The sequence below is a fragment of the Zosterops lateralis genome (genome assembly GCF_965231275.1).
Source record: "Zosterops lateralis genome assembly, chromosome: 14".
In the NCBI taxonomy this organism is placed as follows: Eukaryota; Metazoa; Chordata; class Aves; order Passeriformes; family Zosteropidae; genus Zosterops; species Zosterops lateralis.
The window spans coordinates 14,030,171-14,046,735 of NC_139774.1; the positions used below are offsets into that span (position 1 = coordinate 14,030,171).

At 42.1% G+C, this 16,565-nt stretch overlaps 1 protein-coding gene across 5 annotated transcripts in view; it reads right to left on the reverse strand.

Annotated features, from left to right (window-relative positions):
- Positions 1-16,099, reverse strand: part of CLINT1 (clathrin interactor 1) — a 47,838-nt gene extending 31,739 nt beyond the window's left edge. The window contains exon 1 of one of the 5 annotated variants that reach the window (XM_083871813.1): positions 15,965-16,099. In XM_083871813.1, the coding sequence (XP_083727939.1) occupies positions 15,965-16,005 (41 nt within the window). In that variant the 5' untranslated portion in view covers positions 16,006-16,099. Of the gene's footprint in view, positions 1-10,583; positions 10,723-12,268; positions 12,346-13,186; positions 13,316-13,351; positions 13,402-15,964 lie in introns of those variants that run through there. The other 4 variants (XM_083871815.1, XM_083871811.1, XM_083871812.1 and 1 more) reach the window with 4 other exon arrangements.
- Positions 16,100-16,565: the final 466 nt, after the last annotated feature.

A 16,565-nucleotide genomic window follows, 5' to 3' on the forward strand; every position in this document is an offset into this window, starting at 1 on the left:
TAAATAACTTCTCAAACTCATGAAGAATTTTGCCATGTTGATAATACTGGTTGTGGGTTTGTAACACCTCTATACAAAGTGTACCTTCATTTAAAGTCCAGACTCATTTCTTTATTTGCCCATTTTTAATGGGAAATTTTCATTGCAAACACTCACCTTCACATTCTTCACTTACCATCCCCTAAACTTCAGCCATTACAGACTAACTTCCCTTCAAATGGATATTTCTGCAGTTCCATTTTTAAAGGCTTAATAGTGTTGTCATTTTATTATACTTAATTCAAAAGGCATTCTTTAAAAAGTAACTTATGAAAATAAATGCTACGCTCCATCAAGTAGAATGAATCAAAACATTTCCTTTTAACTTACACAGTAAAAACACCATAATAGTATTTCCACTGGTTTTCTATTAGTTTTTAGGTCACATTTTTAGTTGAAATTAGAGGACAATTACACCTAAAGCATTCTTGTGACAAATCCAATTAAACTTAAGCATGAAAACCAATTTCACAAACAAGTGGAATAAAGCTGCCATTGAGGCCACACTTTGGTGGGGCAGTTACACACTAAACACAACTCTGGTTTTGGTTCAGATGTAGCAACGATGCTGCCACTGCCCTGTGCAGGTTTCCAGTATCTTTGCCTCTTGTGAGCTTCATCTGGCACATGAGATTGGAGTCACTGCTCTGCAGCTCCTGTTCCTGTGGAATTGAGCTCTTCCAAAGTTCAACACGCTGTGGTCACACAACAGCAGCTCTATAGTCCACAAAGAACTGGACATATGAAATTTGTGTAACCTTTTGTAACTGCAGAACTAAAGACATCTCCAGATGCACACTGTACTTACATTGCTCAATTTACTACTGCTCAGTCCTCACACCTATTTTGCTACTCTGCTCCTAACACTTCGGGTTTTTTTATTCTGTAACAATCAAGATGCAACAATTTTAACTTTTTTTTTTTTTTACACTTAACTACATCTCATTATAGAACTCAACCTTCAAGAGTCAGCAAATGCCATCAGGAATTTTCTGTCGTGATTTATCTTTAATTTTTCCCTATTTGTGATCCAGTCAGGTAACACGACTCCTACTGTAAACAAAGGTTTGACCACGTAAGACAAAATGTAAATTAAATCTAATCAAACTGACACTTCTGTAGAATGCTTTTTATATAAATAAAATATCAGCACAAGAATGTCAATCCCAATAAACCCTGGTAAACAATTACAACATAAAACTAAAATTTAAATACATTATTTTGGGGAAGAGAGACTGAGGCACTTATCACCACAGCTTACACTCTCCAATCAACTGAGTTTCTCTGGGCTTCGTAGCTTTCATGTAACTTTGAGTATAACTCTCCCTGAAGATAAAAAGCTGGTTTCAGACGTTCATAAGGTGTGGTCTTAAGTCCTCCTCCAAATTAGTACAAGTGCTACTTCCTCCCTTGTATGCACACAGAATTGAGAGACCACATTCAAGCCCACAGCTCAAGTATTTTAAGAAATCTTCAATAGAGACTTTTAATGTACTTCCAGTCACTGAGTTTTCTAAGATTGGGGCACAATATTTTAATGTTGAGAGAAAAATATTTACAAGAAGGATAAGATCCTATCCTTCTTTGAAAGCAACAAACAAAAGGGGCAGAAGTTTTCAGAGGACAAGGAAGTCATAGCTATGCTCAGCACGAGGCACCAGTGAGCTCTGAAGCTCTGCAACTTCAACTCACTCGTGTACCTCAGACTTCCTATTTGTGACCACAAAAAACTGAGAGTGACCTTGAATGGAGGCAGAAGACAGGGAGGAAATGAAAGAAACCAAACACCAACCTCACAGTAAAAATAATACAAAAATAATACTAACAGTAGGTATGACACTCCACACCCTCCCAAACGTTCAATAGTGATCTCTGTGTATAGGAATTATCTCAAGTTTTCAGAATTTCACAAGACATGGCATTAGTGTTTTAAGATGATTCCCAAAAAGGTACCACTGGTGTGGTAAGCCTCACTCACCCTCTAAAGCTCCTGCAATTCTGTGCTCTTTGTAACTATTCACTCACTACTGATGTGAAATGTGTTCACCAAAAAACTTCCTGCCAGAGTTTCCTGACACCATGAAGAGCTTGTAACAGTTCTAAGCTCCCAGTAATGCACCAACTGGCCAAGGAAACCTCCTGATGCCACACATGCTTCAAGTGTACTACCTGAATAGCTACAGGTCACAAGAGAGTTTACTTGGAAAAGCAGGAACATTGCATGAGAGCCAGTGCACCTGGGAACAGCACAGATCCACCCAGTGTAACCAATCACAATGAATTCTAAATAATCCAAACTTTCCCTACTCAAAGAACTGTTTCAATTATTTCTCAGTTGACAGAGTCTTTGGTGAGGACAGAAGAATGAACATGCAGTTATATGGAGTTTAATATTGCCAAAAAAACACAAACCCAACATTAATGGGCCACGCTTAACGATCCTTGTAGTTTCAGCTATCCCTTCACTGCAAGCTGAGTACCATTAAAACATTGTCCTAATTCCAGATTTATTACAAATTAAGCATAATTCTAAACACATGCTTGCTGTTCCACCAGGGAGGGCTGATTAAAGTTTAAACAATGAAGGCACTGAAGCTTTTAACACACAAACTGATCATTCTCTGCTGCCATATCACCACTTTGGCACTGTGACACCCCAGGCACCCCTGGACTTTGCAGTATCAATTTCCTTCTGCGATCATTTTTGAGGAATAAATCTGAGTACAGGTGACTCCTCTAAGCCAACAGTAAGCTCCTGTTACAAGTGCTTCTCTGATCAGATTGGGGGCAAAGTGCAGTAAAATGAACAGATCTGCCTAGAGTCCCATTCTGGAAGTGTTTCCTTGTTGTCTCCAGAGCTCCAGCTCCTCCAGCTCCTCTCTCTGGCCGTGCAGGCTCAAGGCAGCCAGGGTCAGACAACAGCACCCCAACTGCACATAAATCACACACACTGAACATACCAAACCTTCCACAACACAGGCTGCTCTCTATTCCTAACACCCAGACTGCCTGTGCAGGGCTTGCAGCTTCCTCCTGCCTTTAACTGCACAGCCACACTCTGTACAGTTCCCCGTTCCACCTCTGTGGCAGCAAATTATTACCAAGGAAAGCCTGGGACATTTATCTCATCAACACAAGCATGGTCCAAGCAGCAGGTGAAGCAACTAAGCCAGAAAACCTCCAACTGCACTTTTAACATGGCCTTGTACCCTGGAAAATGTCCTAAGGCTGAGGCAGACGCTGAACTGCACTTCTGAGCAGGAAAAAGGAAGAGGAAACTACAGCTTATCCAAAATAATCAAATTGCAGGTTCATAAGCAGTTGTTTTCCTTCATTTATGCAAATGTCCTGCAGTGGAATTGCTAAGCAGGAAGTATTCAGGAGGAGTGAGAAACACTTGAGATCACTAACTTTATCCTGGATATTATAAAGTGAAGTGCATTATCATTTACTAAACTTATTTCTAAACTGACAAGAATTAATTCTACAGTTGCTATTGTTTGCAAAAAACCCCAAAATGCACCACTTCAACATGAGAATTCAGACCTTTTACTTCTGGAAAATAATCAAAATAAAACCAGAAAATGAATACCAATGTCACTACAGAAAAGCTGATGAGCTTCTCAAAATTGGTTCCTTTCAGTCTACTTATTTGCTATTTGAAGCTGAAAGCAGGAATTATTCCACTATTCCATGAAGAGCTGCAGTAGTTGCTACAATCAATACATCAAATGCACCTGCAGAATTTCCTTTCATAGTCACTACTGAAATCCAACCCAGAAGACCATTACATGGCAGACAATACAAGGAAAATGCTGTCTTTATGTAAGATTATATGGAATATGTCTGGATGCAAGAAACTTATTTCTTGACTCCACTGCACACAAAAGAAAACACATAATCAAGGTCCTTCAAACTTCTGTTTCAGTGTCTCCAAAACTATTTCCTTCCTCTTTCCAAAGAAGGAAGCTATTCAAAACACTAAACTTTTCTCTGCATCCCACCTTGCTAAGAAGAAAGTACAAGAAATTCAACATCTAATAATTAAACTGGAATTAAGACTTTGCAGTCTCACAGCAAGTACTCTGTACACCTTTAGCATAACCAGGGCTGTGCAAGGGGAAATCTTTTCAGCACCATAATCTGACCATGTCAAAAGATGCCCATTATATTGTGGAAAAAGTAAAGGCAAGTATGCAGCGATAATTCTACAGAATACATTGGGAGCATCCAAGATTTTACAGGCAGAGACAAAATACAGTTCTCTTTCTGAACTTGCTCTGCCCTCAGGCCTTTAGTCCTGAACTGCCAGTTCTAGGAATGGCACAATTATTTCGTTTCCTGAGAGTAAATTAAAAACCAAAACAAAACAACTCAAATACTTTCCTACTTCAGATCCTTCATCCGTTAATAAACCTGAATTACCACATTTCTCTTGCTACAAGTTTATCCAAGAATAAAAAGTAGCCACCATAATATTAAATGGACTAAACTTGCTTAATACCAATTGTCTTTAGTAATTCTATTTTCCATGAAGGCAGGTGACAACCCAGCAGTCCTGCTGCTGCTGTATTAAGCAGCTGGACAAAGAAATTTTGGTTAATAGTTAATGACAAAGTGTTCTTCCAGAGCTGTTCACAGCTGAGTATCCAAAAATGGGCACGAGCAGTAAGAACACACCATTTGGAATGAGTATTGCAACAGCAATGTCATAGTAATGTTATTTCATTAAAAATTTCAGGTTGGTATCTCATCTTAACTAAAAAGCGTAGCTTGGCAAACAAAAACCCCCAAAACAGGCACTTTGACTGAAAGGAAAGGAAGTGTTCTTTTGTGAAATGAGTCTGGTCAATTAAAGACAAATTAACTTTCACATTTCCAAGCCATGTTTATTTGTGGAGGATAATGATGTTTCCTCTCCTTTCATAGGTATCCCTTTGTTAAACTGGTTCCTCCAGGAGATCAAGTAACTCATGTCCTAAAAAGGTAACAGGAGCTGCTCCATTTGCCTCAGAGACCCAGTTTCTGGTAGCTGTCCACACAGAGATGGTAATTTCAAATGACACCGTGCATTTGCAACAAACAAAACTCACAACAGCTCAACACGGGCACCATTTATTTATTTACTCACTAATGGTAAGACTACTGGATTTTTCTGAGCTAATGTCTGCAGCTACAGGAGTTACAGTTACTGTGTAATTAATGAAAAAACAACACTGGCAGTCTAAAGGCTGAGACTGCACTTGCCAATTAGGAGTCTATTAGCACTACGTTTTCAAGCTGTCTCAAGAAATGCAATCATCTGTTTGGTAGCAAGGAGAGCTAGAACGCTGTGATAGAAGTTAACTCATTTAGACAATAAATACCTCTGAACAGAGACTATCTCCCCCACACTTCACATGATCATATAGAGAAACAGTTTAAATAATTAAGTAATTGTCAAAACAAGGAATAATTAAAAGTGACAGCAATCTTTAAGATATCAGCTCTATCTGCAGATGTAAGTTACCAAGACTAATTTATTTTTCAGAAGACGCATTCACCTACTGCAACTCCAATAAAATTATCTAAGGTTATCAAAAGCCTTTTTCTTCTCTCCACATCCCAAATGGTCTTAGAGAACCTTTCAACTGAGTAGTCTTGTAGGATGCAAAACACACACCTCGAAAAAAATCACACAGGGAGGTATTTGTTTACTAAGTATAAAGTAATGTCTTGAGAGGAAACACTGAGCACAGTCTGTAACCTACACTAGGATGATTCTAAACAGCTTGACAGGATGGGGAGAGTAACCACCAAGAAACACATTTACTGCTCTGACTCAGACTGGAGTAGAGAAAAAAACCTCTCCCTAACTCCCAATAGGTCTCATTATTATTACAACAGATTAAAAAAAAAAAATGCAGGCCAGTCTCATTAAATAAGTTGAATATACACTAATATTTCTAATTGCATCCCAAATGAACCAGTTAATATCTATTAAGCACACAGTCAATATTTAACTGGTCAGGATAGGACACACCCTTTGGATAAGGGGAGGAAAAAGTACAACTTTGGAGACTGACAGTACGGGTGTAATGGTAGTTTCATTCTTAGTGTCAACCCAAACACCTCTAGAATGATTTAATCTATTTAAAGTAACAGTTTACACAGAATACCCACTTCACCACTCTGACATAACCCAAATATATACCACCAGTATTTCTACTGCAATAAACTTCAAAAATCGAACTGAAAAGCTTCTCATGTGAAGATCTGCTGGATCCTGAGATCAATTTGAGCCTGAATCACCCAAAGTAGCACCACACAAGACACAAAGCTGTATTTCAATTTATACCCTTTCTCAGAAGTTTGTGACTCAAGAGTGGAACCAAACTATCGATGCTTACCCTCCCCACCACAACATTGATACAAACAGAAGGGTTGGGTTGGGACTTTCAAGCTGTGATACATGAGATAGGAGAATAACCTTAATCAAATTGAAACTTGCAGCTAACAAACCACTAACAGTACAGTTTTAAATAACAAAAATAAGTAAAAGTGTCTTATCATGGAAAAAGGCTCCCACAGCTGACCTTCCTGTCCTTTCCCCATCACCACAAGCATTTGTGGTGCCATGAGCAGCTGTTTGTAAAACCTGTGGCCAAATCAGTTATGAACCCTAAAACCATGGGGGCTTGTTCAGCTGTTACCAGCAAGAGAGCACAAGCAAATACTGAACCACACACCAGCAGCACAGGAAGGCAAAGACAGGGAATGGCCAGGTATAAAAATGAGCTGGTTCTCTCTTAGTAGAAGGATAATCTTAGAGCTCTTCAACCTGCCTGTGAAATCACATGCTAAGGGTGTATTGCACTTAACTTGTACTTTGCCCCCAGCCACTTATTCTTGCCCAAATGCCATTCCTTCCTTTATGCCAGTACAAATATTTGTGTGACCAAGGAGTTAACTGTACCAGGGAACCAATCCAGTGGAGAACTAAATTGGCAAAAACAACTGGTTAGTCAGAGATTCTCTCATCAAGCAGAAAGTCTGCAAGTGCCAGCAAAAGGGAGAGAAGTGTGCAGGCTGTGGCAGACGGGAGGCTGTGAAACCTCTTTCACCATCAGCCTATGCTCACACTGACTGTGAAACTACAAACTCCCATCTCATGGCTTGGGTTATGTTTTCTTACTGGTGAAAGTGCTGACTGTGTTTGAGATTTGAGGGCAAGTACAAGGGGAGACTTCACCCTGTGTCCAATGTCCTCCACTTACACGAGAACTTTAAGGGTCCCTCTCCTCTCCCCTCTCAACACAGCTTCCTCCAACGTGCGACACAATTGTACGGCAAACAAGTTTAGGGGACTGCTCTTACTCAAACCCAGATAACCTAAAAAGTCCTTTTGGGAGACAAAGAGCTTCCAATTGGGTCTTTCTCTTTCCAGTTTCTCACATAGCAACCCAAACACCATTATTACACAGCACACAATGCAAGAATAAGTTATGAATACTCTTCCTCACTCACACTGAAAAAATACTCCAGAGTACTCAGAGCACCACAGCCTGCAGAGCTTTCTGGAAAGAAGGGACCAACCTGTAACAATTTCACATGACCTTACCTTCACACATCTTTAAAAAAAATATGAGTACACCCCAGTTAGAATCAGATCTTGTTTTGCAGAGATAGAATAGGAGCATTTTGTTCTGGAGAGTTTTGCTCTCGTACACAACTGCTCTTTCTAAAGAGGCCACCAAGCATCGTTCAGGTTTTAGCTCTGTAACAGCTCTTCATTCCAATTGGAACAGGTAAATAAAGCTCCTGCTCCAAACAAACACGACAGCAGCTGTCAATCCTGGTGTCTAACTGGGTCCATATCTGACCTGTGTCAATAAGCTCCAGATCACTACAAGGAGCTGGAAAACGACCAACTACAAATCTGACTACTTTATTCACTTGGTACATTTGCTACTAATTCAGCTTTTCATTCTCTTGTCCTACATTAGTTTTGCCTTAGGAATTAAAAAAAAAAAAGAGATAAGTATTTAAACAAAGTTTGTTAAACAGCCAACTTTTAACAAAATGTTATGCTATTGTACATCTTTATATCAGTAAAAAAGCTATGAAAGGGAACAGCTCTTCTCAAGGAGTTTCAATTTCCTGCTCCTCTTCAAATACTGTCTCAATTTAAATTCAGAGCACACAGTGGTAATTTGGAAGCTGAAGTTCCTCATCAAGCACATGCCAGCAAAGTATTTAAAACATACTTGAAGCAACAGGTAAGTCACACTCTGTATGCTGAAGATGAGTTCAAATTGGAATTCTTGTATTGATTTTGGACAAGTTGTACTCAAACTTCAGAATAAATCAATGAAAGATATTCCAAAAGTTCCAGAATGAGGCACACAATTCTCAATCAGTTTTTGTATTCTTAACCTACCATCCTGTGAAGCAGTGCTTCACTCATTCTCCAAGGTCTCATCTTTTAGAAAAAATATCATTTTCATATAAATACAGAAATTCATGTAACTTGAAACGAATGGAGACAAATAAAAAAAGAATCAGATCAGCATTTTAAGATTGTATTTTAGGACAACTGCAACACTTACAGTTGCACACTGAAATAGCAAAGCCTTAGGAGAGAAAGCAGAAGTGTATGCTTTGGAAGTAATTATACCTTGTATGTGAAATAATTATGCAAATCAGCTAATATTCTGTAATACACTAACTGACAACACAACCAAGAGGAATTAGCATAGAAGTGAGTTAAGCACCTTGATCCTCAGGAGCACAGCTGCACACAGTGCTGCAGGTAAGGCTCTTATCTCTGACCAGCTTCATGCACTCCCCAAGCAGGAGCCCAGTCCGGCTCGGCAAGGACACACAAAGCTCTGCTTTAGAAACATTTCAAGAACACAGAAGTTGTCACACGTCCATCACATAGATTCCCTGAGAATACACAAAGCCAACACCTGAGCTGGCCTTACACAACATAATACAGACTATTGTCAGCTACCACAGGGTGTAAAATGACAATAACACATTTGAAAGAGCACTAACAAAAGCACCACTCGGAGTGTGCTGACGGAACTGTGTGCTTGGCCACAACTTCCTTATGCCAACTCTTAATAACTCCATCAGCTTGTCACATTTGCCTGTTTGACGGATTACCCCACCAGCCTGCCTGTTTGAATATTCAAACAAGAGAACACCATATCTATGTATGTGAGGTAACAGACCATAATACTTTCACAGATGCTTATCTCCCATACTCAATTACATGGCCCAAAGACTAAACCCTATTTCTTCCTTATTAACACCAGCAACTTTCTGGAAGTTTTTTAAGGGAAGGGGGAAAGTCCTAAGAAGTAACTTGCTCTTACAAGTGCTTGGCAGACCCAGCCATGCCTGGCTGCAGAGCCAAATGCTACATTTAAATCCAGTCTTCCTCTGTATTGCCAAGACTTTCTTCCCTCTCCCAGCTCTCTGGTAACCAGGCAGAGGACAAACCTTCCAGGGCTGAAGATAATCATGATCATCATCTTGCTTGTAATAATAATACAAAATGCTGTTCTTAAAGCAGTTATCAGCAGGACACCTCTTTAGCAGCCATAGGAGAATAACTGATGCAGTGAGGGTTAACTAACTGTCCCTTACATAAAACTGTGGAAGTGTTCACTGCCCTGAAGATTTTGCTTATGCAAACCAAAATAAATCTTTAATATAGAGAAAACTAAATGATCCTGGGACTGAAGCAAAGGAGTTTCAGGAGATTCAGACAGCAATGGACAAATGTTAGACAGACATTTACCCTTCTGCTGGATATAGTATATAATGGATCATTTACAATAATAACTGCTATTACTGAACAGCAAACAGCATTTCATTAAAGAGCTCAATAGTCTGGGTGGACAAACCCATGAACCACAAGAAAATCACCTGTAAATAAGAACAATTACAGGCACATTAAAAAGAGAAAGCAGTTAGGCCCCAGCTAAGGGGACAGGAGATCCTGCCTCTTTCTGGGCAAACATGAGCATTCCACAGACACAGAACCACCAACAGTGAACGGTAAGATCTGTAATTGCAGGGTAAATGACTGGGGTGCATTTATCACATTAGTATCCTGCAGACAGCATGAGGTAGCAGACAGTAACACAAGATTGGAAGTCAACAAATGCAGAATTTTAACTGTTACCAGCACAATGGTAACTCGGTTTACTTGACAGAATTATCTTCGTGGCTTCCTTCATCTGTGAGACCTGGGAGTGAAGTGCAAGGTCTCATTACATGCTTTAGGCTACAACAGCGAGAAATTGCAATGACAATAGAAACAGTAATTCACTCCATTTTACCAATAATTTACCCTCCTCTTTACAGACTGTACAATTAGAAGCACTAAAGAAAACATGCTGTTTATCAACCAAAACTTCTCCCCTGCCTAGTTCTACTGGAGCTCATGACAACAGCTCCTTTTAATCCTTCCTTTTCCCCAAACACTAAAAATCCTTTCTCTTTGCATAGATGCAGCATCAGAATAAATAATAGAGGACCCAAGTGCCTACCTCTAAAATAATTTTAAAGGTGTTATAATGCTTTCCTATTACAATCAATTCTAAACAAGACTATTTGCTCTCCACTTAAAAAGAAATTAAACTATTATATACTGAGGCAATTCATCAAGCCTGTGAAGTGTATGGAAACAGCTCTGCAACACTTCACCTCCCACTCTACAACACGAGGGAGTGCAAACACGTTCCTGCCGGGCCACTAGGAAGGTGTGGCTAAGAGCAATAGGAGCAAAGCAGTTAGAGAGCAGTTAGGTGGACAAATCTGAACTGGAAGGAGCATGGAACAAAACAGGACTATGGCAATCCTATTACTGGCAAGAAATCGACAGGCTCTCTCCTTTAATTTTTAAGTAAGTGACAACTACCTCACTCAGCTGAACTAATGCAAATGAACATCTAATAATATGTAATACTGTCCTAACTCATTCAGATCTGTCACCTTCATCCCTTTTTTCATGAGACTATTTCTTGTCCTTTGATGTGTGGAAAGGTGCTGAGAAGGAGCTCTCTCACATTAAGGTCATGCGTGCAGAAGATGACAAAAGTTAAGAATGGCAATGGAATTTTAAAGAAAGTGGCTGTAAAGTCTCACCACAGTTACACAGGCAGCAACCTGATCTCAGTGGGTCCAAAGGTGTACCAGCCTGCCTGCTGCAGGTCCTACATGTCTGTGACAGAAACCAGGCAGCAAAAATGTTAACATGACATCTTAAATTAAGAGAGAAGCTCCTGAAATGAGGAGTCCAGCTGGCCTTGCTACCTGTATACACACAAACACTGTTCTGCTTTGAGCTGAACCCTCCTGTGCAGGTTAACAACATGCAAGACCCTTTCAGTAAAATAAGAATCAGCAGTTTCTGCTTAAGGAAGAGGAAATTCAACAGAACTAAAGAGAGATGATAGCCTGGCTTTTGAACTTGGCCACTAGGCCAAGCTGATACCTTCAAGTTTCTGACAAGTTAAAATCTGTTATAACAGTGTTTCTAAATATTCCTTGGGTTTGTTTTGTTGTTTTTTTTTTAAAGCCATGGGGTTTTCTTTGTAGAACTTCCCTAGAAATCTCACAGGGAACAAAAAGCACATGTACTTGTCCAGTAAGACTTAAAAGTGAAGTTACCAAGTTGCATAACATTCTGTATTTCCACAGCCAGGACTCCTGAACTTGCTCTCAGTGGCTACAACAGCTTTTGCCAGTTCTGTTATCAAACAGTGAGGACAAACTTGGTTAAGTCCCTAGGTGATTTGATTATCAAAGTACTGGCACACCTATACCAATAAAAATACGACTTTTCTTGTGTAAGCTGCTTGTAAACAGTACCAGGCATCCTGCAGATCCTTAGTCTCATGCAGCTCACAAGCAGCAAATGCAACACTTGGCCTCAAGTTTCACCACAAGTGCAGCATTGTTTCAGAGCAGGCATGGGGTAACCTGAACCCTCTGCCAGGGTGCCACAATATCTGGGGCTGCTCTCCCCAGAGCATCCAGAGACAAAGCTGCAGATCCCTCCTGCAGCAGAGAGAGGGAGACCAGACTCCTTCCCACCTGCCAAATGTTCCTGCAGCTCACACTCCCACCAGCAGCTCCAGCGTGTGACATGTGTCTCTGCTCTGCCAGAGGAACCGGGCACCTCCTGTCTGGAGTGCTGAGGCAACACAGTTACACTGCGGTCCTCACTCACCTCAGCCTGTGACAAAAGAGAATCGAACAAGAAATCTCTGCCATTGCCTCAGGAGTGACTCAGAACTGCCACCTGACTCACCAGCTTTGCACCAAGCTCCACGCTGGCCCTGAGCCACCAGAAACCTCTGCCATTTAAACAGAGTTCACTGTCCTGGAGCCAACCAGCTGAACACAGAGGGCTGCATTTATTTTCCAACTGTTTCGTTTACTTTCTGATTCAGTTTTGAATTACTGGGGAAAAAGAACCCATACAAGTGAACACAAAAGTGAAAAGCTGGCTTCTTAAGTTAATTTATTCACATAATAATATGAAATAGAATTTACTCCACAAGAAATAAAGAATATGTAGACCTGCACTTTCTAAACTATAAACTAACCAGAATTTCAATATAATTTCACACACTTGAACTCTTACACACACTACAGTAATTTCTTTTCCATTAAGAAATTGGAGAGTGGAAGAATTTTGACGGTTATTTTGAAATTGCAAGAATAAACCTTATGACAAACAGATTTCACTAGGTACAGACAGGTTTTATTAATTATTTGATTTAAACTGCAACCTTATTCACAATGCCCAGCCAGAAACAAGGTATTACTGTTCAGTCAAACCTAATCAAGGTACTTAATATTTAAGGGAGGGAGTTGCACTGGCATTGAAAAGCAGCGAAGTTAACAAAGGGCAGAACAAGACAGGTAACAAAAGGATTCCATCACATCCTAGAGCAGTAAATCTGATACTCTAGCACAGAATCTTCCTCCTAAACTTCAAATACAAAAAGACTACCACCCAGTATCTAAAATAACTGTCTCATGCACAACAGGATGCAGATCTACACCTTGGAGTTACAAGAAAATGCTGCCATAAAAATAAGAGGAGATTGTGCTGTGAAGAGAACCACAAAGCAGAATTTACCTGATGAACTTCACTGCCCAATTCCAACCGCACCAAAGAAATACAGAGACCAAATACTTCAAAAATACTAAACACAAATTTGAATTTCTCATATGTATTTTGCAGCTGCTAACTTATTTTTTGGTTCTAAGACTTTGATGAATGTTAACAGGTTACAATTTTTACCTCGTTTTTCCACATTTAAAGTAACCCCCAGCTATTTATCACCCCTTACAGAACCTTCACACACTGAAGTATCTGAGAATTGTGTAAGAAAAGTCCTCGGTGTTGAAATAGCTGACCTAACCAAATTCTCAGCCACTGAAGCACAAATAAGAATAAAAAAAAAAACAAACCCCAGATGAGTAAATTGAAACTCTAAGATAAGCATCAGCTGAATATGGAACCAAGATGCAGAATTCAAAACCACTATCAAAGCTATCAAGGTTTGAACCAGGAAAATTTCAGGCTATTTGCACATTTTCAAAATCCTCATGTAATCACATCCCCTTCTTAAGGAAAGAAGGGCAGTTTCTTGTTAAAGTTCAGTTTGCTGCTGCCACAGCATCAGCTCTTATTTATGAGGCAGATTATATCATTTAGCTTCCTCTGCAGAGAATTTTGTAAGTCGTGGCTTTAAGACAGAAGACATTATGACAAATCTGCACCACACACAATGGGACTATTGATCCTGATGTCTCTAAATACTATTTACTCTGCAGGCTCCTCCTGCCCCTCCTCCCCCTTTTTAAAATAAACAATCTGCTTTAATTGGATAGTGTTATTCCCAGAAAACTGAAGTTTATTCAAAACCCCAATTTTTTAATATTGGAAATGTTCACTTCTTGTGCCTGATCTGGAAATGGAATGTATTTTTCAATTCAGATTTTGATGTACTGTTGGACTTAATAATTTATATCCTTAGAGGTAAACATTCTAAAAACAGTGACAATATTATAATGCTACAGGGATCATTAATCCTACAAACAAAAAGTACACAAGTAGAACTTAGGAAAAACTTTATTTCCCTGAAAGGTCCTGGAATTCAAGTCAGGGTTGGACTCCTAAATACCTCATCTGTCACATCATTAAAACTACTTTACCCAGGGTTGACTTTGTATACAAGAAGCTGTAAAAAGTAAATAACTTCCTCAGCACAAGACTTAATCACAGTGGTTTTTAAATGTCATCCAAATCTTGGCCTAGAAAAGTCTCAGACTAGTACACAGCACCATGAGCAAACAGTTGATTATCATGAATAAGCTGACGCTTCTCTTCAGTTCACCATCTTTGAGCCTATACATCACACAGGCCCCTTTAAAAACTTTCTGGAGAAACAAAAATTTTAAAAAAGTTTAAAACAGAACCTCAGTTTTGAAAGACTTTTGACTTGCAAGGGCAGGTACAACCATTTGTCATTAACATAATCTAGTATATACCAACCTACAGACCTTCAGGCAGTTATTCCTCTCAGCATTCCACAATTCATGGAACACAGAATGGTCTGGATTGGAAAGTAACTTTAGGGAGATCGAGGCCAACCCCCTGCCTTGAGCAGGGACATCTTCAACTCAGAACGACTGGGGCTGGAGGGGAGATCACCTAGTCCAACCTCTGCTAAAGCAGGTACACCTGGAGCAGGCTGCACATCCAGCCAGGCTTCGAGTATCTCCACAGGAGACTCCACAACCTCTCTGGACAGGCTGTTCCAGTGCTCTGTCACCCTGAAAGCAAAGAAGCTTTTCCTCATATTCAGACTGAACTTTTGTGTTCCAATTTATGTCCACTGCCCCTTGTCCCATCACTGGGCACCCCTAAAGAGAGTGATGGAGACACTGAAGAGAGTGATGGAGAAGTGCTCCAAGCTCTCCCCTATATATACTTATTATCTGAGGAGACAAAACAATTTTTGCTAAGTTCTCCAGGGTATCAAATTTCTCTCATGCCAAAAACGAAGGAGCGGCTGACACACGCAATAACAACGTCATGTTCTCCATCCGCAACACAGCGATCACCGTGACCAAACCCACAGACAAGTCTTCAGTGGGAGGAGGTTCTATTCAAGGAAACAAACTCGTAAATATCTCAGCTATTGTGAGGGGGTGTGAACGGGCATCTCAGTCCTCTGCCAGCTCCACCTCTGAACGACCCGGGGTTGTGAGGCAATGGCAATCGCAAGGTAAACCTGTCCTTAGGAAGGAGGGAAACACTTTATAGAGCGTGTGGTGACTTGGGAAGCTCTCTGGAAACGTGCAGGTGATTCTTTACCCGCCTCCTGCTTGGAGAGACTTGTCTGTTCCCCCTCAGGGCCTAAGGGCCACGCTGGGAGCCAATAATGCTTTCACCAGCACAGACACATTCCAAGGGATCGAACACCGAACTGGGCACACACAGCCGGGGGCCCCCGCACAGGAAGGGGCACCCAAAGCTGAATCCCTGATCTCCAAGGGCTGGAAGGGCCCAGACGCGCCCGAGAGGGGCGGGAAAGCAGCCAGCCATAATGGAAAGGCCACAGACTACCTGAACAGCAACCCCTGCCCGCCTGCAGCCCCGGAGGGGCCACAAAGCCAAGGCGGGAGGACGCTCAGGGGCCACCCCGGGCAGTCAGTGGAGGACAGGGGCGGAAGCAGGGAGAGACAAGGGGGCCGGGGTCAGGCGGGCACGGAGGGGGTGTGAGGCCGCCACCTCAGCAGGGGAGGGGCCGCGGCCATGTTGGGGGGGGCGGGGGGAGCGCGGGCCCGGCTGAGGGGCCCCGGCCGAGCCGCCCCCGGCCCCCCGCGCGCGCCCCGCCGTACTCACGCCTTGTCCACCAGCTCCCGCACTTTCCACATGTTCAGCATGGCACCGACCGCCCGGAGACCCGTCCGGCCCCGCTCCCTCCGCCGCCGGCCCCAGGAGGCCCCGCTCGCCGCTCTCCGGCCGCCGCCGCCTCCGCCGAGCCAGGGACGCGGCGCCGCTCCCGGAAATGAAGAATCGGCCGCCGCGCGGGTTGTTGGGAGATGGAGTCCTGGGATGGGGGCGGCAGGCGCGGAGCCTGCGGGGCGCCGTGGGGGTTGCCGGGAGTTGTAGTTCACGGCTGTGCGCGCGGGGCATGCCGGGAGCGGGCCTGAGGGGCAAGAGGCGGGGCGGGCCGGGCCGGGGTGATGTCGGTCGGGGTGTGGTGAAGCTCCACCGGTCCTGTCCCGAGGGGTTCACGGTGCCCTCACACCGCGGGGGCACCGAGGGCTTGTGCTCGTCTGCGGGGCACGGAGAGTGCTGCCCAAACCCGCCCTCACCCTCCCTCACACCCCTGCACTCTGCATCCGCAGCCCGGCGCGGCACAGGATGGAAAAAGGCTGTGAAATAGTTGGTTAAAGTCAAAACACTGGCATTAAAAAAACCCATGTCGGACCAGAATGTG